Raw genomic sequence first — 24,397 nt, forward strand, 5'->3', positions numbered from 1 at the left:
AGGACAATGTGGAGCTGCTCACAGCGCTGCTGCATGGCGGGGCTGACATCCAGCAGGTTGGGTACGGAGCACTGACGGCCCTGCACGTCGCCACCATCGCCGGCCACCACAAGGTATGTCTCTCTTTTGCTGCACAGGACTGAAACAGGTGAGTGCTAACATTGGCAGGTCATTCTGTTTTACACTGATGTCTTCCAAAACAAAACTCAGAACTGGTTAAGTACAGCTAGATTTTACTGGATTTTTTTCTGCATTTTGGGAAAATTAATCTGTGCATGTATTTTTGCATTGAACAAACATGCACAAAGGACACAGATCAAAGGTTGGACATGATAGGTCTTGGAGGTCTTTTCCAACCTTGATGATTCTTTGATTCTAATAGTTCTGTGCAGGCTGATGGTGGAGCTGTTACCCTGAGCCCTGCCTCTGGGAGGGTCTCATTCACAGGTATTTAATGTCTCCTCTGTGGACAGTGCAAACTGCTTTTCTCTGAGCACTCTGGGGTTCCAAGTAATTTTTAAAATGTCTGGGCCTTTTGCTGTAAATACCAAAGGCGGACCTGCTGTTGCTCCCACGTCCCAAGACCCTGCTGAGGTTATGGGCAAATTAGGGTGCTCACAACCCAACAAGGATGAGTCCATTAACTCAATAAAAAATAAACTGTAAGTAGTTTTGAAAAGTTCCTTATATCTACCTTGGGAATGATCAGCTCTGTATCAGAAGCACCTCCATAAATGAAGTGGGACTCTATATAACTCATTTGGTTCATCTGCTGCTCTTGGAACCAAGGATTTATAGTCCAAGCTCTTGCTTTCCTTCTTTATATAGTTGTGAAATTTTCAGTCAGCTTAGAAGTTCCTCTGCTAGATAAAGTAGCTTGTTTTGTCCACAATTCATTAATATTCATGACAATATGGAATCATTTTTTCAACCCCCCTTATAAATACAATAGGTTTAAGAAAGAGGAAATTGATTTTTGGTTGTCTTCCTGATTCAAATAAGGTAAATAATTTTTTATAGCATTAAATAAATAGCAGAGGTATATATCCCTGTCTATGCAACATAGTTTTTTACTGCAGGAGATTACTGACTATATTTAGAAGAAAGGTAGAACTGAGAAAAAAATGCTTTTTTTTCCCACTTCCCCAAACAGTCAGTCTTTGGCTTTTCTGCATTACCAGACCTGAAACCTCTGAACCCACTCTCTGGGATGAGGCCATCAGCATCAATGGGATGTTGCCGCTCATTTGAGCCAGTAGGCATGTTCTCTATGACTTAGGGCTGTATTGTACTTCACCAAAAATATGCTGTTTGCTGATTTTGACTGTTAATGGAAATTGCAGTTCTCAATGAGAAGAATGAAAAATTAATGAAAAATTAAAAAATAAATTTTAAAAACCTGTAAGGTAAAAAAAATTAATGAAAAATTATAAAATAAAATTACAAACATATTAGAAAATCAGCAAATAAGTTCAATAAACCTCTCACTAAGACTGTTATTTTGAAAACGTGAAATGTTTCCAGTCTAGGGAAGTCATTGCTGAATAAATAATGCACGGACCTCTTCCACATTTACGTGCTGTCCAATATTAGCACCTTGGAAAGCCAGTGTCTTTCTGTCTTTTCTATTTCATATAAATTAAAGTTTTCACTCTGAGACTGCAACACCTGCAGATGCATGAGCTGGATGGAGGGTCACAGGCAGGATGAACCAGTGCCACTCAGTTTCTGTACCTGCACACCTGAGGGTCTGAGCTATGAGTGTATGTGTGCCAAGGATCTGTTAGAGAAAAGGGAAGAATCTTCTTAGAGATTCTGTAGATATTTCAGTGTAAGGCTGTATGGAGGCTGGCACTGTGCAAAGGCCTTAATTGCTGAAATTGTCTTCTCATTTAAATTTTACCTGCTAAAATATCAATAATCGCTGATCTAGTTTTCTTAGATGAGCTTTTATCCCTTGCCCTTGTCCAAAACATAAGGTCCTTATGTCTGTCTCATGGGGTTTTTTGTTGGCTCCTTCTGAACTTCAGAGTGACTTAATTAATTGTCTTTGAAGTGAATATCATTTGACTTGACTGTTCAAAAATTTCTGAATAAAACTTTTTAAAGAGAATTTTAAGAGAAATTACAAAGACTATTGTACAAATAATTCAAAGTATTGTTTTGAAATAAAAATTGGTTGTATGAGGAAAAGGGAAGTATTAGTTCCCCTTGTTTTTCAGGATGGCATGAACCTCACTGGGATGCTGCTGGCTGCCTTTGACCAGCCCATCCAGCTTCTTTCTCTGCAGCTTGGGAATGTCCCCTGGGTTACGAGCTTCACCTTCACTCACAGTCTGTCTCCTGAGGATTTTTTTTTTTTTCTCCTTGGTTTCTGAAGTATTTCTATCCTTGCACATCCCTCCAGCATACCCTCCTACTTGTGATGCCTATGACAGCTTTCAGTGCTTTCTAAGACTCCTTTTTTCTTTCCTAGAAAGATGTCTTGTCTGAGAAATTATCGAGCCTGTCTCTGTACCCCTCTCATAATTTACACTTGAGTGGAGTTTGCTTAGTACAGCACACAGAATTCTATTTATCAGGAGATCACAAAGCAGCAAGCATGGCTGCCATTGCTACAGCCTGGAAAATGTGTCAAAACCCATCTAATTTTATGTTCATCATCAGAGATGGATTCACATCACTCAACACAGTTTTTTCATCTTGAAGATCCACCTTGAAAGCTTCTAGATTAATCTAAATTTTGAATTCCAGCTCCCAAAGAGATTAAGGATAATTGGAGTTGTGGTCGTATCTCTGAATGTGTTGCAGCCTCACAGTTCATGGCTAAATTAAAATCAAGCTGATCCAAAGACATTTCAGTCATATTCATGTAAAAGCTACAGGCCCGAACATCTCTTTTCAGAGAAAACAGCTACAACTTCATAGTGGTTTTATCATGGAAGTTTGCTGAAAAATGTCTTAGATGAATCACTTCAAAGCCATTTTAAATCCCTGGCTAGCTGGCTCTATGTTTCCACCTCTGACCCACCAAGATATTGAAAATCGGCCAGACACGGGAAAGACAGTGGAGGGAATCAGTTGTTTGTTAACCAGCCAGCTGTGTTAACTAAATAACTGAGTGTGTCCTTTATTTACTACCTGAACACGTTCCCACCCATCCAGTGGGTGCCTGCTGCTGAGCTGTCCTTTGGTTGATAGAAGAGCCAGCAGCTTCTCCAGCGATCTCAGGGGATCTTTCTTAAGATTTTTATTATGTAGTCAAACGCTTTTTTGAGATCTGCAGCAAAAGGATTCACAGCAAAAGGATGTCAACACATGTGACATTTAGCAAGGGAAATTCTGACTGTATATAAAGAGGATGAGGGGATCACAATGAGAGTGATGCAGCACTGAGAGCATTCCAGGGATGACGCAGAACCTCCACCCATGGGAATAGTCAGACCTGGCCCTGCAGTGCTGCCTCCAAGGGAAGTTACAGCTGATGCCATAGAAAAATGGTTAAAACTAATGGGAAATGGACACATTTACATATGTCAGGCACAGACTTTATGCAGAAAATATCTTCAGGCCATCACACGGAAAAAAATAATTCAAACTGTGTAAAGAAACAATCCCTGTACACTGATGTTGCTTGGGAACAATTTGTGTTCTCAGAGCACTTGGGAGTGACATGGATTGAACTGACTGCCCTTGTTGTTGCACGTGTGACATGATTTGGGGGGTCTCAGCCTAGAGGGCAGGTGACAGACTTCTGCATCGCTGCAGCTGACACTGGCTGGCGTCCTCCAGGGGCTCGTCACGGGCAGGCTCCGGTAGGAACGGTGTAGTACAGGAGCTGGCCACTTCCGCACCCTTGTTAGTCCCAGTTCTTCACTGTGCTGTGGTGATTCATGGTCCAGTGTCTTTCATCATCATGACATGCAAAAATTTGCATCCATCAAAAGGATATGTAGAACTTCTGGAGTAATCCCCAGCCCAAGCCCTTCATGTGCCCAAAGACTCCCTCGTGCTTCAGAAAAACGAGCAGCCCTCAGGCTTCAGTGTAGAACCCAAAGTGGTTTCATTCAGGCTTCTATTTTGACAGCTGTGCAGCAAGATTTTTCTTGAGAGTTCATAGCTTTCCAGAAATACATGGGCCTCCTGAAGGACCAAAAAAAAGTAGAAATTTGAAAGAAAACACTTAGGGTTATTTACTGAAGCCAAATAACTATTATCTTCTAAAATACAAAGAAATGCTTCCATGTTTGAGGATTTACCTTCACACATTTAAATTTAAAAGGATCTTTCATTTTGTGTCCCTTTTTCACTTCTAAAAGCTGTGATATGTTTACAGCTCTTTGTTCATAATGGCTAAAAGAAAATTAAGGTTGTTCTGAGAACATCCACATAGCCATTTCTGTGCCTCTTACTTCGTACATCAGGTTTTTTACCAGCACACTGATTTTCAGGCTTATTTATAAAGCATCAGTGACATTCAGTGTTCAGTTCAAGTACTGTAAGTTAATCACTTTTACATGCTGTACACAGCTCTGCACCATTATAACTTGTTTGGGGCTGACTTTTTAAAATTGGAGGCATGAGGTTTCAAAGTCCTGTTTTATCAGCTGAGCACATATAATATATATATATATTGCTTCTAACTGGAATGTCATGTTGGTTTCCTTGCAGGCTGTGGATATTCTGCTGCAGCACGGAGCCTATGTGAACGTGCAGGATGCAGTGTTCTTCACCCCCCTGCATATTGCTGCATATTATGGCCATGAGCAGGTAACTGAGGGCAGATTCAGACCCCTGGGCAGGGGAACCAAGTCACCTGTAGGTTTAGTGTTAGATGGTTCTGCTTTACGTTCCAGAGGGTCCTTCCATGCAAAAACCTCATATACTGAAATTACACTCAGAGATGTGTATAACTACACATCTCTGCTTGCCCTAAGAGTCTGAAAATCAACAGGAAATTTCTACACTTCTGTCCTCTGTACTAGACCCCAGCAAAACATGGAGTTTTCCCCTTGAGACCTCTTGAAACAAAGGGTTCTTTAGCGGGCTTTGATAAGCAGGCTTGGGCCTAGAGGCACTTTTCATCTGCTGTTCATTCATCCCATGTCAGAGATTGCCTGGGGAATGTGTCTGTGCTTTCCAAACCTCTCGAGGAAGTGAACATCACTTTCCAGTAATAATTTAACGGCAATTCTATTGGCTTTCCTTGGAATCCACAAACTTTTCACTTAGTGGGAAAAAATGATCATTCAGCGAGCAGGATTTTCCCTGAAGTGCTGTGCACATGATCGGTGCAGCTGAGCTTTCTCCATTCACACAGATCACAGGCTGACTGAAACACAGTCTGGAGTTCTGACCAAAGCTGACACTGAGCCCCTCAACTCTCTTTCTTCTGTATATTTGGACAGTACAATTGACACATGGCTAATCCACAGCCCAGTATTAGCCCTGAGCAGCCCTTTTATTATGTGAACTGTGATAATGGGCCTGTTTGGTTTATGCAAGTATTCTCTGTGTCTTTCTCTGGCTGAAGCCTTGTGTTCTGGGGTGTTCAAAGTTTCAAAGGATGACTTTGAACGGTGTCTTTTCCACTCCAGTGAAGTGTTACTTCGAGTGCATGGAGGAGCTGTCTAGGGAGAGCTTTTGAAAGCAGCAAGTCCAGATGATTGGAGTGCTCTGCCCTGCAGCTGGGTGAGAGCAAGGGTGTGAGTGAGCCAGGGACCTGAGGTGCTGCTTTCATGTCTGTGCACCTCATCATCCAGAAGAAACTGCTGCTGTAGGGGCTGAGAGATTAGCTCGCTCATTTGCCACAAGCCACTTCAGAACAAGCAGTCACAGTCCTGTGAGATGGTGCTGAAAGCTCCTGTGGGGCTCTGGGAGAAGAGACCTATCAGACAGGAGCCACAGCTCTGGCTCGTGGGGACTTTGAGAGTGTTGCTTTATTATGCTGATTGGTCATTCAAACATGTCTGGTGACCCTTCACCATAGAGAACGTTTTTGAGAATGAATGTGAGCTTGCTTTTGAGAATTTTAATATTTTTACAGACATGTAACTTAAAAATTAGTTTTCTATTGAATCTCTTCTCCCTGTTTTAACTTTACAGAGATGCTCACATATAGTATTACCCAATGCAATACTGGATCTGATGTTCTCAAAGTTTTATTTTCATGTGATATTTTAATTAACCTTAATTAAATATTTAGGTAACCCACCTCTTACTGAAGTTCGGAGCTGATGTGAATGTGAGTGGTGAAGTTGGGGACAGACCTCTCCATCTGGCTGCTGCCAAAGGCTTTCTTAACATCACAAAGCTTTTGATGGAAGAGGGAAGCAAAGCTGATGGTAAGAAAAGATATTTAAAAATCATCCTTAGCATTGTGTTTTGTAGACAGAATCTTAGCTTCCTAACACATACTATTTGTGTGTGTGCATGTATCATCTTTGGACAACTGAAACAAGAAAAGGGCAGCTGGAGACTTTTCCTCACTTAAGTATGCTGGTTTGTCATCTCTCATTTACTCTATTTTCAGTAATAAGTTAGAGGTGAAAAACATCTAACAGATGTTAGATAGGGCAGAAAACAAAATTAAGTTTCACATGCAGAGGTGGCTCATTATTTAGACATTTATCCAGGCAGGGAACATGTGGCCATGTGGTGAGTATTTGTAGTCAAAGTGACTTAAATGCACAGAGAACTAGAGAATGAGGTACAGGAGAAGGGTTTTAAGTTGAAATTATGCAGCAAATAATTTAAAATAATTCATACGGAAGTCGAAATTCCACAGAAAAGGAGATTTTTTAGCACATGATTTATTACGCTCCACAAGCTTCCTACTCTTCACTGTGGGCCATTTTCTGTCAGAGAAAGTGCCTGTGTGAAAACGTGGTGGGCTGCACAGAGGTGTCTGAGCACACTCTGGGTGTTCTGTGGGTTGGGGTGTTCCTTGCCCAGCTGGCCTCACAGCGATGTCACTCGGCTGTGACTTTGCGTTTCATTGCTTATACTCCGCCTGTGTCGCAACTCAGAAGAGTTTCTCCTGCGACTAATGTCAGTGTGCAGCTGGTGGTTCTGCTGGGTTCTTACTCTTGCTCTGTTCCCCCTCCTTTTGCTGTTTCAGTAACGCTGAAGGCACAAAATGTGCCACACTGCAGCCTTACTCTTGCTTTGCTGTGACTCCTGTGTCAGTGTGGCCGTGCATACTGCTGACACATCCCACAAAGGCACACAAATGTTGTAACTTAGAGGTCACATTTTATGCATATTGTGATTATTAATGCAGAGATTCTTACCTGTACCTGAAGGTAGCCCTAAAGAAAGATGGAGAGAGACTATTTACAAGGGCCTGGAGTGACAGGACAAGGGGAATGGCTTCACACTGACAGAGGGCAGGGTTAGATTAAACACCGGAAAAAAATTCTTCCCTGTGTAGGTGGTGAGACCCTGGAACAGGGCGCCCAGAGAATCTGTGGCTGCCCCATCCTTGGAAGTGTCCAAGGCCAGATTGGACAGGGTTTGAAGCAGCCTGGGACAGTGGAAGTTGTCCCTGCCCATGGGAAGGGACCTTAAAGGTCAAGGTCCCTTCCAACCCAGGCCATTCTATGATTCTGTGAAATACTGAGCAAAGTTCAAATTATTTAGAAATTAATTTCTTATCCTCAGAGTAAGGGACAGAGATGGTTTTTGGAAAGGAACAGTACATTGCTTGGAAATGTACTGATCTTTAATACATCAATTTACCATGTTCTCTGTGAGTCTTGCCAGCAATCACACATCCTCCTCATGCAGGAAAAAAGCATGGAGGGAAGCAGCACGGTCAGGTCTGTGCATGCTGTTTTCAGTAGCGAGCTCAGGGTGTTTCAGCCTCGATGTGTGTGCACTGAGCCGATATAATTATAATAAAGGGGGGAAAAAAGAGACATTCTCTCATCATGACAAGGCAGTGGGAGGTTTGCTCTGCATTAGAGACTTTATTCCAAAAGGAAAGAATCTGGGGCACCATTTCAGGTCCTTTTCTTTAAACTCAGAATCTTCAGCACAGAAAAAAGAAAAGGGAGACTGGAAGCGGGAAGCCTTTTGCTCTTAAAGTAGCACACTTTGAAACTTGCTATAAATGCAGCAGTGGAGGAACAAGTCTTTAGAGCCCAGGAATGAAAGGATTTGGGGAAAGAACCTGAATAAATTTGGCACTGTTCAGTGCAGATCAGTAATTGGGGTCACAAACTTGAACTATTTCTTTTAACATAATGTGACTCGCTAGTCAGCCCAAAACCACAGTGACTGAAAACAAGCAGTGACCACTGAATCGGGCTGAAAAGGTCAGAATGCTGCTGAAAGTAAGAATATTTGCAGCCTAACAATCGCCAAAATCCTTCTCCGGCCCAACCACAAATTATAAGAAAAGCATGTAAAAGAAATGTGCTGCTTATATATGTGTCATCACAAAGGTTCATGTTCTACATGTGGCCCATGTATAAACCCAGTGTTACAAGTGTGGCTGGTTCTCCAGATGCCAATCCCATAATTTCTTTTAGCATAAACACTCTGGGGAAGAACTAAGTAACCTCTGTATTTTCAGAAATCCCATAAGCTCTTTCAAGCACTTTCCTGCACTGTCCTTTTTTCCATTTATTCGTTTACAGTGATGGTTTCACCTGTTACTTTCTACCAATGTCATGTCTCAGTGTTAAGAATGATTTCTGCAGAATTCTTTTTTTTTCCAGACAAGAATTTGGCATTTGCTCAGTTTTCCTGCTTACTTGTAAGGCAACCTCAGTTTTCAGTCCCTGACTGCCCAGACAGTTGCATTCTATGGTCTAATTTAATATAAATGTACTTTAAAAATTTCAATTTGAAGAACTCTTCTGTAGTCTTCTTGAGTAAATCCTGAATCAGTAGGATGGTATTTTTTTTCTCCATAACACTCTTCTAAGATGTTTTGACTGATTTTCTGCTGTATTGAATGTGAACTTCTCCTTCTTTTTAAGACAATATTCTCCTTCTTTTTAAGACAAAGTGTATCTGGTGTGCTTCATTTAGAAAGCAAAAAGCTACCAATTGAAACAAAACCCATTATCCCATGGTCTAGTTATAGATCCTTCTAGAGGCAAAGGAAATGGTTTGCAGGCATTTCTGACTGGATAAGTAAAGGAGTGTTCCTTCCTTTCTCCACCCTGCACCTTGTTGTGTTGTAGACTGAGGCCCCTGATGTCCTTCAGGCCATTCTGTGGGAACATGTTCTAAATTGCTGATACTTATCATTATAAAATTTTGACATTTATTCCACTCTTACTTATTGCACTTCACAATGGATCTGGTGAAATGGTACCAGAATGTCAGGTCATAATAAAAACTAAAGGCCAACATGTCACATGACGCTATAAAGTGAAGAATTATTTTAGAATAGAGAGGGAAAAGAGTCTACTTTTCTTTACTTCTTATATACATGACTGCTGGGAAGGTTAATGGGAGCAGTTAATGAAGTTTGTGGATTTCAGTAACAGAACACACCATTGGAGCTCTCTGTCACTAGACACAAGGGAAGTTGTAAGTTCCACACATTTCAGAGGACTGTCCATTTCTGTGAGCATTCAGCATCATTTCAAAAAGGTTTTAAAATAGGAATCTATTTTCATTTTCACTGTTTGTTATACTCACAGAAAATCAAAGAGAAGACAGACCCTCAGAATGTGATTGGGTTGGCCTCTGTCCTGAGGAGGCTGAGCTGTAGGAGATGTTCCTGAGGGGTGTTTGTCAGAGTTGCATGGAAAAGCCTGGCAGTACAGGTTTGGACATCTCCAATGGACAACTATTCCCTTGTAGTCTATTCATTTATGTAAACTGCCTCAAAGACCTGGTGCCAGGCTGAACCAAGAACTAAATATTGCACAAAGAAGCCTAGGTTTGTCATTTCTATCAGTTACAAAATCAACTGGTTATGGTTGTTCTGGAAGGACATACATACCTTCCAGAAGGTTGTTCTGGAAGAACATAGGAAGAAATACACCAAGAGTCAAATAAACACATTTAAAACTGACTAAAGACTTATTTTGGATAATGAAAACAGTACTTGTAGGTGTCTGTACCAACAAAGAACTCTGCCTAGAGCCTTGTCCAATCTCTTCTTCACTCCCTACAGGATAGATGAAGGAAGAGCCATGTAAGGTACCTCCACTCCCGTTTCTGGTGCTGGAATGCAATTGCCCATCCCATAAACAGGCAGAAGGCCCCCTGGCATGGATGTGGTCCATGATAGCTGGCAGTCTGAAACAATTGCCATCTGCAGATCAAGGATACTCCAAGGACACTCCATGCAATTGCCCTTAGAACAGTTTGCTACTACTGGTAGATACCAGCAGTTCTGTGCTGCCTGGACGTTCCCAGTTCTGTTGATGTTGTTATTATCTTACTTTTGCTTCAAAATTGGTCTTTCTAAGGGTCACTTATAACTCATGATTGCTTCATGGAAAGCTGCATCAAAACACTCAATCAGTTTGCAGCTGGAAGAAAGCAGTTATGCCCCAAGTTCAGAAAATCACCGTGACAGTGCACTGCAGGTGACACAGAGCAATGTGGGTTCAATATACGAAAGGTCACAGACATTTCAATTTTAAACAAATATGCCCACAAATATTTTCCCAGGAGGTTTCAAAATGCATGGGTACAACACATAAAATTCTACTAAATATCCCAAACAATCCCAGACATACTGTGCTAAGGATAAAATCCTTTCTGTGGTCTTTTTCTGGGTCAACCGGCAGTGAATGCTCAGGACAACGAAGATCATGTGCCTCTGCACTTCTGCTCTCGATTTGGGCACCATGATATTGTGAAGTTCTTACTGCAGAGCAGCTTCGAAGTGCAGCCCCACGTGGTGAATATCTATGGAGACACACCTCTACACCTGTGAGTGCCCCGGAGCAGCTGTTTGACAGGTTTGAGGCTCGTGGGAAGGCCGCGTTTGCTAACACCTCTGTACTGGCTTCCTCTTCAGTGCCTGTTACAATGGGAAGTTTGAAGTTGTCAAGGAAATAATTCAGCTCTCAGGAACAGAAAGTCTCACTAAAGAGAATATATTCAGTGAAACAGCTTTCCACAGGTGAGGTGTTCAAATGCCATTGTCAATAGAGCTCCACTTACACACGCGTGTGGCACGACACCCAAAATTACAAATGTCTCACCAGCAGCCAGGTGAGGGACAGAGCCAGCAGGGAGCTACACAGGGAGGGTGAGTTTGTGTCATGAGATGCATGACAGGGCATGAAGTAAGAGGCAGAACCAGGCAGTGAATGAGAAGAGAGAGAGAGGGAGAGAAGAAGTGAGAGCAAGGAAGGTAAGAAAATCAGGTTCACCAACACCTGGTTGGACGATGGTTCCTTTCCTTGTCCAGTTTGGGAGCTGAGATCAGAGCTTGTTCCACCTGGATGTCTGCTGGAGCCAGGTACTCTGAATGAGAAACCAGGTGGCAGAACATGGTTTGGTTGGGATGCTGGAAATTTGTAAAGGGCTATTTAAGAGGCACTTTGCAACACAGACTGTTTGCACAACTGTGTAAAATTAGGTGATTCAGCAATAATTAGAATGTTTCTGAAACAATAAAAATGAATATGCTTTGGTGGATTAATCATGCATTTGCACATTTCTAAAGATCCTTTATTACTGCATTTTTATCTCTGTGTAATTCTTTGTAAATTTTTGGCTAGCCAAAGTACTTCTTTTATGGACTATAAGCACTCACCACTCCCTTTGCTTCTGCAGTGCTTGCACTTATGGAAAGAATATAGAACTTGTCAAGTTTCTTCTTGACCAGAATGTTGTAAGCATCAATCATCAAGGGAGAGATGGGCACACAGGTAACATCATCATACTTACTGTGTATGAGGGTATATGCCAGCACCAAAATATTGGGAAGCCATACACCATCAGGATTTCCAGGGTAATTCCAGCACCCAAGTACCTTTCAGACAGAGCACAGCTTTCTTGAAATATTTTTACAGGAGGCATAGAAGTGATAAGACTTCAGTGAGGATGTATCAGGCTCCTCAGGGTGTATATGAGTAACAAAACCTGGTGTAAACTGTTCCTCCCATAGTGAGGCTTCTAAGTAGCCTTAGAAATTTTTCTGCAAAGACATAGGCTCCTGGGATATAGTATCTGAAGGGCTGCACACCTTCCTGTCCCCACTACAAAGAGCTGTCTTTGTTTCCACTTGCTTTTTCTCACATACAGAGTCGTTAAATGTGGTTTGCAGGTGGCAGAATAAATGGTGGCACATTGGGCAGAGGCAATAGATTGGTTCTTGCAGCCTTAATGTTTAATTTTCACCTCTCGCCTCAGGTACTTTTTTGACAATATATTTGTTTATCAAGGAAATCAATTTGCACTTTACAGTTGTTGCTGCAGTTGTTTTGCCATGTTCTGACAGTTGTGCTCCCCACACATCTCTGATGTTCCAGGATTGCACTGTGCTTGCTACCATGGCCATATTCGCCTTGTGCAGTTCCTGCTGGATAACGGAGCTGATATGAATCTCGTAGCTTGTGATCCCAGCAGGTCCAGTGGAGAAAAGGATGAGCAGACCTGTTTGATGTGGGCTTATGAGAAAGGTATTTCAATTTTCTAGTTTCGGCTACAAAATCCGCAGAAGCCGTGCAGGAAGGAGAGGGCAGCATGGGAAGGAGATAATGCTGCAAAATAACCTGCCAATGCCTGCAGACAGAGCTCTCACCATCTGCTCCCCAGGGAATGGCACAAAGGCTTATAAACCCCAGCACTTGAATTTGTCACCTCAGATCTCTGTTAAACACCAGTTTAATCCAGCACAAACTCAAGAAGAGGAGTGTTTCTGTGCTGCTAAAACAAGAGACATGCAGCCTGAGCAGCAAGGGCTGTTCCTCCTCTGGCATGTGCATTTTATTGCTGACCATTTTATTGCTGACCATTGTGAGGAAGGATGAATCAGTCAGTAATCTTGAATTCTTGCAAATGTGGATCAAAGTGAGGCATTTTCCATGGCTCCTGTTATACTGTCTTGCATGTACAGACAGGTAGCAGCTTCCATCTTTCTGAGTCTGCAACTTCTGGGACATTCCCCTGCAGTGCCTTTTATTGTGAGAGTGACTGTAATATATTAAAACTATGAGTTTGCAAGGCTTTTCAAAACCTGATTATTGGCAAAATAATACATATTAAATTACTGAGGGAAAACTCATCTTGGAAAGGTTTAGGAAAGAATTTTAAATGCTGCCAGGCAGAGTTTTGTGTATCAAACACCTGAGCAGGTGGCCCCACTGCCAGCTGGTGCCTCTCAAGGGACAGGGGCAAGTGTAGCTTCCATCTGCAGCAATAGGTGTACAAATTTCTCCAGTTAGGACTACAAAAAGAATGATTACAGGCTCTGGTTTTCCTTGTCAGGTCCACTGAAGACTATTTCAACTTCCATTGCAGAATTTCTGCAATGCAGGTTTTTCCTTTGCCATATCTTGCATTTTAGGAGTAGGTGGACTCATGAAAACAACATGCTTGTTTTTACTGGCAGAAATTTCCCACATTTCTACAATTAAGAATCACAGTAGGTTTAGATTAGCATCACCACATCTTTGCATATTTTATAGACATGTTGTACATTTTTTTTAAAAATCCCCTGATTTTGTATAAATTAATTAAAAAAAAAAAAAGTCTTTTGAGTTACCTGCAAATCCATGTATTTCCTCTTTCCTTCCCAGGTCATGATGCAATTGTGACCCTCCTGAAGCATTACAAAAGACCTCAGGATGAATCCCCCTGCAACGAATACTCCCAGCCTGGAGGAGGTATGGGCTGAGCAATCATTTTATTCTCTAGCCAAAGGGCTTGATCTAAAGACTGCTGAAATCTCTGGAAAAGCTCCACCCATGTCAGAGAGCTTTGGGTCAGTTCTGTCTGCCACAAATAAAATCACTGTCATGGGACTCACCATTTTCTGGGTACACTTAATTTAATGTTCCATTATTTAAATTAAAGTTGTCAGTTGGTTTTATTCCTAGAAAGGAGAGCCCAAAGCTGTGAGTTGAAGATCAGCCCCTGTCAATCATTGCTCACACCTTTTCATGTCCTGAGCAGTCTTCCATCACTGTTCTTTGTGTGCTCTTTAGTCCTGATGTTTCTTTGACTGTTGACATTTTCTCTTTCTCTACTCAGTCCCCTTCATACTTTTTAATGTCTTTGGATATCAAATGCCCCCTTTGGAAGAATTAATTACACATTTTGCTACAAAAATATGCATTTGTATGGTGACTAAATGACAAGAGCCAGGAGCTGAGCTAGATTAAACAAAACCTTTGGCCATGTGTTAGAGCGCTGCCTCAGAGAGGATGAGGATGCTGTACCTTGTGGTTTGTCATGTTCTGCTCCAGGTGTGGAAAGCGGAGGAGCCTACAGCCAGCAGCAGCAGCAGCCTGCTCCCTGAATCTTTTGGCCTGTTCCAGGTTTAGCTGTAGTATAGCTCAAGTGTATGTAAATCTGTAGGGGACTAAGGTCACAGGTGTACTGGAAATTATTTTGGCAAGCGATTAGCACATGCAGGGATATTTTGTAATTCTGATTTCTAAAAGGACTTGGCTTCCACTTGAGCAGAAAAAAGGGGATGAAATTTCTGGTATAGGGAGAAAGCTGAGGCCTTTGGGAAAGTCTCATCAGTGAACTAAAAAGTGCAGTATGTTCACAGTCCAGTTTGGGAATCTGGCCGGAGCTCCTTTACAAAATCTAGTGGATCTAAAGGCTACGTTGGCTCCCTTAATACCTGTGAGTCGATACCATTCTGCAGCAATCAGTAAAGCCATACCCAGATTCCTTTCAAGGCTGAGGGGATACAACATCCCAATCTGCTGTGCCTGGTAGAGTGAAGAAAATGAACTATATCCCAGCCCAAACCAGCTCCCATCAGCTGTGTTCGTGTGTTCGTCTGAATTCTCACCCTTTATTATTAATTCTTTCAGCCATCATTGACTCATTAATTTATCAGCACTATCACTTATGCTGTTGTTGAACTCCATAATATTTCACGCTGTTCTTTATTTCAGATGGTTCCTATGTGTCAGTGCCATCCCCTTTAGGGAAGATTAAAAGCATGACAAAAGGTATTTGCCATGGCAAGGGAAAACTTGAACTTTTGTGGTCTTTTGATCCAATGTGTTTGTCAGCCTGAACATCCTACACAGGATTCATTATTCCTGGAATTTTTATGGTTCATTGTTCCATTTCCTTGGCATAATTTTAGGAAACAATATACTTCGTTTTGTTACTCAGGACAATGACAATTCCTGTATTTGCCTTGTTTTCATTCACTTTAAAATATATATATATTTCTTTTTATTTCTTTGAGAAAAGGCTGTGATGTGAAATAGCACTAATGAAATACCCACTTCTCCATGAATGCAAATAAATATCATTTAAATCACACCATAAAATGCCTGAATTATCCTTATAAGAAAAATTCTGTCCAAAAAGAATTTGTGTTACTGTGAAAAAAATACAGCTGAAATATGCAGATAAATATTTTAAGGTATTTTAAGGTATTTTAAGATATTTCCTCTTTTTTTTTTTTTTTTTGGTGGTACTTTCAATTTTCCCCTTTAAATGTTCTCTCTGGATATAATCAAATCCTTACATCTTTTACATAGCAGCATCAAAATTCTCTGTTTAGAAATATTCTGATAAACTCTATAGTAATAAACTAACAAGATCAACAAGATAGAGACATTTGACAACTAGTTGACAAATTCAGTTGCAAAGTTTAGATTCCACATGTCACTAAGAGCCAGCCAACTCTGGAATAGCATCCCCAGCAGCAGCAATGAGCACTGGCTACACAGAAAAATGAATTAATTCTCCATGTAAGGAATTTTGTGCTACCATCCCGTGGTACAGGCAGAGTTTGGGAACGTGGGACAGTGCTCATGGCTGATACAGTGCTACAGCCAGGAATGCCCAAGGCAACCTGCGGCCTTGCAAGTGTCTGTCACTGGGGTTTGCTGTAGCAGGGAGCAGGACTAGCAGTCAATTTTCAGGGAAAAACCTGTAAAAAACAGCTCTCCCCATGCAAGAGTTCTGAAGGTCAGAGCTTTTATGCTTGCTCCTCCCCTGACCCGTGTTTTACAAATGGGATGAGTGTTTCTCTTGCAGAAAAGGCCGATGTCCTCCTCCTCCGCGCTGGTTTGCCATCACACTTCCACCTTCAGCTCTCTGAGATAGAGTTCCATGAGATTATTGGCTCAGGTACCAGAAATTAAAGTGCATTGACTTTAAATGTTTGATGTTCATAACCAACATATTTGAGCTTATTTATTTTAAACTGTTTTAGGGTCTTTTGGAAAAGTCTATAAGGGACGATGTAGAAATAAAATTGTTGCAATCAAACGGTAAGTTTGTCAGGCTTTTCCATCCTACTTGGTCAGTGACCTAGTTTGAAGTATTTAAAAAGCCCATATTTTATGACACTTTTGCCTTCTGCTTCCTCTCATGTGAATTCTAAGTTACCGAGCCAACACCTACTGCTCCAAATCCGATGTGGACATGTTCTGCCGTGAGGTTTCCATTCTCTGCCGACTGAACCATCCCTGTGTCATCCAGTTCGTGGGAGCCTGCCTGGATGACCCCAGCCAGTTTGCCATCGTCACCCAGTACATCTCCGGGGGATCGCTCTTCTCCCTGCTCCATGAGCAAAAGAGGTATTACCCTCATCCCCCACGGGGGCCTGCCACACAGAATTTGGAAGTGTAGGGAATCTATGCTGATGTAAATACTCATTTCAGGATAAGACGACAGAGAAAGGAACACAGTGGAAAATATTGAGCTTTGGTTCGCTTTAATGGGGTGTACGAGGTAAATTGATGAGTAATCACAAAGTTGTTATTGCCATTATTTTACAATATATAGGTTTACTTTGCATAGATTACGTAACATTATTTTGTATGTAAAACAATTTTAAACGTCCCATGATTTACAGATAAGAATAATTTTCAACTGTTTATTACCTTCAAGTAATTTTAATTTTTTTTACGAAATACAGAATTCTTGATCTGCAGTCTAAATTAATCATTGCTGTAGATGTGGCCAAAGGCATGGAGTACCTCCACAATCTCACACAGCCCATCATACATCGGGATTTGAACAGGTCAGTTTCAGTCTTCAACCTAAAAATTTAGGCAACATGAAAGCTCAAAGCCACAGGGACACCCTGCGGCCTCCTGCAACCCCACAGTGTCTCATTAGCACTCAATTGAAAATAATCTCAGAGGTTTTATACAAACCTCTATGAGTCACAACTGCTGAACTGTGATTGTCCTGGAAGGCTGCAGTCGCTGATGGTGTTTCCCTACATCTGTTTGTTTTTCTGAATCTCCATTTCCCAATGCTCAATTTCAGCCTAACACCTGCTGGCAAAGGACACTTGGTCACGTTCCCTCATCGCTTCATCTCCTCCCCTTTGCTTTGTCTCTTTTACTCTAAATATTTCCTGCTAGTCACTGAGTTCGTGTGTTTCTCTGTTTGCTTGGCTTGTTTGTTACAGCTCACAGCAGCTCTGATTGCTTCCCTCTGGGAGCTGAGATCTTCACAGGACTGGGCACTCACCCACCTCTGGTGGTATCCGAATGGGAGCACTGAGTCCTTGGTGGCTGCAGGGAAAAGCCTGTTCTTGCTGCTCCAGCTGTGAAAAGAGTCTTGAGCATGTTTCACCAACAGGGGGTGAAATACCTGAATGGCATTGATTGCAGGATTGGAGATGAAAGTGATCCTTTTGCTAGAGCCAAAGCATGGTCCTTAGCTCTGTCAGCCCTCGAGAGCAACTGGCACGCTGAATGGCATCCTCCACTATCCTTCTGAGTCTCCTTCTCATACCTGCATCCCTGCCCAGCTTCCTTCCAGGCCGCACACCTGTGTTGTTCCAAGGGAGAGCCTTGCTTTTGAGGCAGTGGCATGAGCCAAGAGCCCCAGGCCTGACTGCTGCAGCCTGTGGAACTGCTCTAGGGGAGCCAAGGCTCAGACCAGGGCAGCCAAGACTCAGACCTCACAGTTCAGCTTCATGCCTTGGTGGCTCTTAGAAGAACAGTTCTGCACTGAAGGATTTTAAATAATGATTTCCACAAAAGAAAACCCAAACCAGTATCTTCCTAGAGATCCAGAAAGCATGTAACTGCCCCACAGAACTCATACAGATCGTATTTGTGAGGGTCAGAAGATAATGTGCTGTAGGGAATGTTGGAGCCATTGATGTGTGCTGCTGAGAGAGCTCAACTTCTGAAAGTTTAGTGCAAGAGCAGGAGTCGTGTTTGCAGCATGAGTCCCAGCCAACCCACAGGCACAATTACCAGATGAAAAACGTTGCAACAACTTAAGAGAAAGACTAAGAGTGAAAATCCGTGTTAAGTTTTGCCAGTGGCTTCACAGGAGTCTCATATTTTTTACCTTAATTTTTCACATAACTCATAATCACTTTTGTGAGTTCTGAAATCTAATGCACTACACATAATGCATTAAATAAACCTGCAATATGGCTTGACAGAATAGAGAAGAAAATTAATCTTTCGTGTCTCTACCCTGAAAAAGGAGTTATCCTTCCATTTGAAGAATAATTGGGAGTTTTATTTTGCTTTTCACTTCTGACAGCCATCAGTAATGGTGACATGCATCACCTTATTACTACTTACACCATGGTGAGGGATGGAAGCCACAAAGATTATAGCACTTTAATAAAAGAGAGACCATTTTAGTATCCATTTAATTTAAGCCATGACAGCTGAACATGGCTGGAGCAAGCCTTTGAGCAACTGACCTGCTTTTGATGGCTCTAACTATCTGTGAACACTTCTGAGAGCTGCTTGGTGAGGGAGATGAAAGAGAGGATGGCAGCCTGGTGGTAATGGGCATGGAGTCTGCAACTCTTTGTTGAAACATCCCTTGTGAAATCTTAAAATATCCATTGCTTTTTATTACACCCACAGCGTGTTAAAGGCAGAAGGATCTTTTAATGGCCCAAATCCTTAGGAAAGGGACATGCTGTGCCTGTCACTTGACATGGGAGAGAGAAGCCTCCACGCCTGGCAGACCCCAGAACCATGTCCTTTCACAAAGCCAGGATGATTGCACACTCCTTGTTCTTATCTCGTTTTCTTCCTTCCATGGTTTCATGAAGAGAACAATGCCTGCTCTCACTATTGCAATCCCTGTGTGACCTTAACAGAAGAAAATTAATTTCTGATTCTGCTGAACTCTGTATTAGTCTTCTGCCAGCTCAGTTCAGCTTGGATTTTTCTTGCTGTATTTCTCAAAACATAGGCTTAAGAGCACCTATTTCACCTGAGGTTTTCACATTTTCAAGTGCCACTGAGTCAATTACAGCATTTTTAAGCTGTTACCTTCCAAGCCTTATTTCTGTGGGGTGTATTTGTTTACTTTAGAAAAGAAAAATCAGTATTTGTAGTGTTCCCTGGAGGTACCAGACTGACAAAACCCTCCCAGAGCCTGCTTCCTGCCCTCAGATATGCCCATCAATGCACTCAGCACCAAGATGAGCATTTCAGCATTGTTTGTCAGATTCTGAGCCAGGGGAGGTTCAAATTGGACATCAGGGAGAATTTCATCACTGAAAGGGTGGTCAGGCATTGGAAGTGGCTACCCAGGGCAGTAGTGGAGTCACCATCCCTGGAGGTGTCCAAGGAACACCTGGACATGGCAGTCAGTGCTGTGGGCTGGGTGACGAGGTGGGGATTGGTCACAGGTTGGACTCCGTGATCTTGGAGGTCTTGGAGAGCTCCAATCTCAAAGATTCTGTGATTCTATGAAAGGCTGATGCACGCCATGAGGAGAAAGGGAATTTCTATTGATTTCTCTGCTTCTCCCTAAAAACTGTCAGCCTAGGTCTTGATTATGTCTTGACTTGTCAAGCTGGATTTATTCAAGTCTACACAATCCTGGAATAGCCTGAAGTTGAAGCTAGGGCTCAATGCAGTTGAGACATGGTGATAATTTTTGTCCCTACTGACAGAGGCCAAATTTGAGCAAAGACCACAGCAAAGTCTGTAGCTCTGTGTGGCTTGTGTACCTACACTCAGCCTGGGGTGCAGCCTTCAGGAGTCTCTCTAGTTCCACCTTGTGTTTGATTCATATTTTCATTTGGCATACGGTGTGGATCTCAAAACAATTCCACATGTGATACTAAAATAATTTAAATATTTTGATGGAAAGTACATATGAGAGCTAAAATCAGATTGAATATAAATCAGGAGAGTCATGGTTACATTTTTATGATTAAATTTATCATCCCAAGGGTTGGGTTTAGGTGAAGGTGGAAACCTTGAAGACTGATTTGTGGGAGTCCTGCTTGGGAGAGCTTAAATTTTCTTCTGTCCTAAAACTGTTATCTGGTAAAATTTGTGTTCCTCACTTGACTGCTCTTGTTTCTATCTGCAGCTCTAATATGTGCAGGTTGTGCTTTTTGTTGAGACCATCAATATTACTTCCATTTTCCCTCCTCATGTAAACTCTTGCCAACTTTTTCATTTCTGTTTTTCATACACTTTTCACTCTTCTGAATTTTCTTGACTCAGTCAGCATTTGATAAATACCCTGACATCATCATTGTGTCCACATTCCTGCACTTTTATGTTGTGATTTGCTCGGCCCTTCCAAAGCCCTGTGCCATGAAGGTATAGTGACTGGGGTAGGGAAGCCTTTATTTCCAGAGGTACTGGAAGCTTGTGACCTAGCTAAAGCATCTTGTGCGTCTTTCCCCAAGCTTCCATTCTCTTTGGAACCCTGTATTTGTGTTGCCGATTTCTAAAATTCTCTCTCTGGATTTGTTGCATGCAAATCAGTCAAAGGTTGGATTAGCAGTCAAAGGTTTAACTCTGTGATCTTGGAGTTTTTTCCAGCCTTGATGATTCTATGACTATACTGTTTTATGAAGTGGTCTTTTTTTTACTTCATCTTGTGTGTTCTTTGATGAAAATTAAATCAGTTGCTGTAACTTCCATGAATCAGTAAAAAAATTTTCAGTAGATTCTATATACACTTTTCCTGCTAAATGACATTTTGCAATAAGCAAATAGATTTTGCCTGCATGATCCGTTCTATACGGACTCTTCAGATCTGCTCCTTCTCTTCCATACACTGGCGTAAATATGGGATTGCCACCTACGCAAGCCTTAGAAGGAAACAGAATCAGTCTGTGCAATTTTACTTTAAGATCATCACTATGTTTATATTCAAATATCAGGATCTTTATCACTTCATCACTGAGATTCAGTGCACATATTAAATAAAGCTCTTGGACTTGGTCTCTAACTAATTACAGAAGGTGTTTTGCTCTGATATTGATTAGAAGCTGGTTTGCCCTCTCAGGGGTAAGGTGCACTTTCTAACAATAAATATGAGATGTACCTACAGACATTTAGCTACCCAAGGAGGTGATTTGAACTCAAACATTTAGCTATGACCCAAAAATGATAACATTTTCACCATCTTTAAGGCACTAGCAAACAATTACCTATAGGATTTGTTTTTTTTCCCCCAGTCACAATATTCTCCTGTATGAGGATGGTCATGCAGTAGTCGCTGATTTTGGAGGTAAGGAGATTTTGTGAAACACTTATAAATTAACCCCAAATTCTCTAAAACTAAACATGTGCTGACTGAGAGGGTCCTGTGTAACTGTACTTAAGGTGGGATTTTTGTATAATAAGGTGTGTGTCTGTATTGGCCTGAGAGTAATTCTTTTTCTTGCTCTGTTTCAGAATCTCGATTTCTGCAATCCCTGGATGAAGACAACATGACAAAACAACCTGGGGTTTGTTTCTTGTTTTATTCCACATAATTAATATCAAACATACAGGCAAGCACAGTTTAGGAAAAGAAGACATTGGAAATATGTTTGTTGGAAACGATGAACTGGTGTAGTATTTCATCTCTCTCAATGTTTCTCTGTCTTGGTTTAATTTTTTTCCTCTGTCTTTAATAGCAGAGATGAGAGAATATATAACATCTGCAGCAGAAAACAATGCTTTATAAGGTTGTCTTTGGAGCTCTATTGCCCCAATTCCTTACTAAAGAGTTTTTTTTAATCCACTCTTCCCCACTCACACACACATGCTGTTGGCAGGTGGTTCCTTTTTCTAACAGGGAATTAGTTACTCAGCACTGATTCCCTTATTTCACAGTTCTTTGCTTCACAATAGCCCATTGCTCACTGTCAGATTTACAAGACAGTTGTTGTCTTCATGGGTTGGGGTCCAGATATGTCCTGTGTGTCACCCCATGGCCAGGAACGTTCACATCATCCTAACTATTAATGTGGGGTGGGATGGATGATGGGATGGAGTGGGCAGTGCCAGAGGATGGGTGGTGCTACAGCCGGCCTTGGCAACCAGCTCTTTAACACTCTGCAGTGGTACTCGCTGTGTGGGGAGTGGGGCTGCTGCTCAGACATTAAGTCTTGCTGGGGCTTGGTGCTGTTCTGCTGAGAAAGGCTGTTCTATGAAAACTGACCTGATGGGGGCTGTCCTGCCCTGTATAGGATGCAGAGTACGGAGCACAAGGAATCTAAAAATCCACCCTGAACCCGTCACCCCAGGGAGAGACTGGTTGCTTGTGAAGCAGCCTCAGAACTGGGGCTCTGCAGGGAGCAGCAAGACCCCAAGAGAGCAGGCCCCGGTCCAATGCAGCTATTGTCACCTTTTACTTCTGCCAGCTGGAGCAGTAGTTAATTCTTATTATGTGGCATATATGCATATATCTCTCAGATCATATGATGTGGTCTCCAGACCTTAAGCCTGGGCTTCTGTTTTTATTCTCATCCTACTGTCACAGTTAAAGCCTGCTCAGCCTGGCTCTATGGAGCTGAGATAGCACCAAGCTGATGCAGTTACATATCATACACAGTAACACACTGACTACATTTTGCAAGTCAGGTGAAAATTTTTCCTGGCAGATTACCAATTATTTTATGGAGTGATGGAGGCAGGAAATAAGGAAACAAAGGAAAACAAACATACAAATACAGGAATAGGTGCTTGTACGAGGAAGCAAATACTGCTAATGTGTGATTGCTGTTTCCTGGTGCGCAGAACCTGCGCTGGATGGCCCCTGAGGTGTTCACCCAGTGCACAAGGTACACCATCAAAGCCGATGTCTTCAGCTATGCTCTGTGCCTCTGGGAGCTGTTAACGGGGGAAATTCCTTTTGCTCACCTGAAACCAGGTAACATGCTCAATTAATTAAATTTTTTAATTTCTCTAAACTAGAGAAGTGGCTACACCATGTAATTTTAAGATTCAGTAGTATCTTACTGAAGTGTGTTATTAAGTGCTAAGAGATTGCATTCGGTGAAAAGCACAGACCTATCCTATCTAGGTCTAGGACTGGGAACAAGACACCCTGACTACAGGCTGTTTTGTCTCTCACACGGGTGCTGGGATTGCAAAGCCATTCCTTGGTACATCTCCTTGAGTACCTCAGGACAGCACCCACAGACCGGTGGGGAGGGGGGTGTACAACAGCAGAGCAACATTTCCAGGGCTGCACTTTGCACTCCTGAGATTCTGACCCCGGGATGTCTGACAGGAGTTGCTCAAGGTCATGAGCACTGCAGGACGTGGTCAGAGCCAGCATGGGTAAGGAGCAAGGGTTCAGCCCCCTCTTCCAGTGAGACCCTCACTGCTGTCTGACCTGTGACCAGAGGTGGGCCTGTGGCCATGGTGATGGGCATCTCACTCTGCTCTCGGTCTGATTGGAAAAGCCTCCTTTAACCTCCAGCCTCCATGCAACCTCCTTTATTCGTAGGTGGGATGGCTCAGCATTTCCACACCTGCTGGGTGTCTCAGCAGTGGGTAGGGGTGTTCCCAGGATCCCTGTGACCGCTGGTGCTAACGGGTGTCTCTGGGCTGTCCCTTGCAGCGGCGGCGGCGGCGGACATGGCGTACCATCACATCCGCCCGCCCATCGGCTACTCCATCCCCAAGCCCATCTCCGCCTTGCTGATGAGGGGCTGGAACGCCTGTCCTGAGGTGAGTGCCCCTGGCAGCTCCGGCTGACACCCCCAAAATCACAGTTTCCATGGGAAGGGTCACTGCAGAAAGTGCCCCGGCAGATAATGGGGTGTGTCAGGAAATACAGGAGAGTTGGTGAATTGAGGAGGAAATTAAATTAACATTTAGCCTTTCAACAAAACTTAATTAATTATGTAATTCTGATTAAGAATCGAGCTGTTACAGATGAGTAGAAAATTCCTTGCTGCTCTCAGATTTTTGTAAGGAACAGGTAGTGACAGCATGTAACACACATTCTTTTTAAATTTATTGATATTAAAGTGTTGACTTAAGCAAGCACTGAGATGGGTGCAGTCCCTGTGTTTTGTCAGCATTCC

The 24,397-nt window shown here is 42.3% G+C and overlaps 1 protein-coding gene across 3 annotated transcripts in view; it reads left to right on the forward strand.

The window, feature by feature from the left end:
* The window catches only part of LOC116447885 (serine/threonine-protein kinase TNNI3K), a 39,828-nt gene that overhangs the window by 9,970 nt on the left and 5,461 nt on the right, over positions 1-24,397 (forward strand). For all 3 annotated transcript variants that reach the window (XM_032117605.1, XM_032117606.1, XM_032117607.1), the window contains exons 5-21: positions 3-113; positions 4,672-4,770; positions 6,206-6,344; positions 10,761-10,905; positions 10,994-11,098; positions 11,758-11,852; positions 12,456-12,605; positions 13,725-13,811; positions 15,060-15,116; positions 16,162-16,254; positions 16,340-16,397; positions 16,512-16,706; positions 17,048-17,152; positions 21,551-21,603; positions 21,771-21,823; positions 23,100-23,232; positions 23,929-24,038. In XM_032117605.1, the coding sequence (XP_031973496.1) occupies positions 3-113; positions 4,672-4,770; positions 6,206-6,344; positions 10,761-10,905; positions 10,994-11,098; positions 11,758-11,852; positions 12,456-12,605; positions 13,725-13,811; positions 15,060-15,116; positions 16,162-16,254; positions 16,340-16,397; positions 16,512-16,706; positions 17,048-17,152; positions 21,551-21,603; positions 21,771-21,823; positions 23,100-23,232; positions 23,929-24,038 (1,788 nt within the window). The remainder of the gene's footprint in view (positions 1-2; positions 114-4,671; positions 4,771-6,205; positions 6,345-10,760; positions 10,906-10,993; positions 11,099-11,757; positions 11,853-12,455; positions 12,606-13,724; positions 13,812-15,059; positions 15,117-16,161; positions 16,255-16,339; positions 16,398-16,511; positions 16,707-17,047; positions 17,153-21,550; positions 21,604-21,770; positions 21,824-23,099; positions 23,233-23,928; positions 24,039-24,397) is intronic.

Source organism: Corvus moneduloides, chromosome 9 (genome assembly GCF_009650955.1).
Source record: "Corvus moneduloides isolate bCorMon1 chromosome 9, bCorMon1.pri, whole genome shotgun sequence".
In the NCBI taxonomy this organism is placed as follows: Eukaryota; Metazoa; Chordata; class Aves; order Passeriformes; family Corvidae; genus Corvus; species Corvus moneduloides.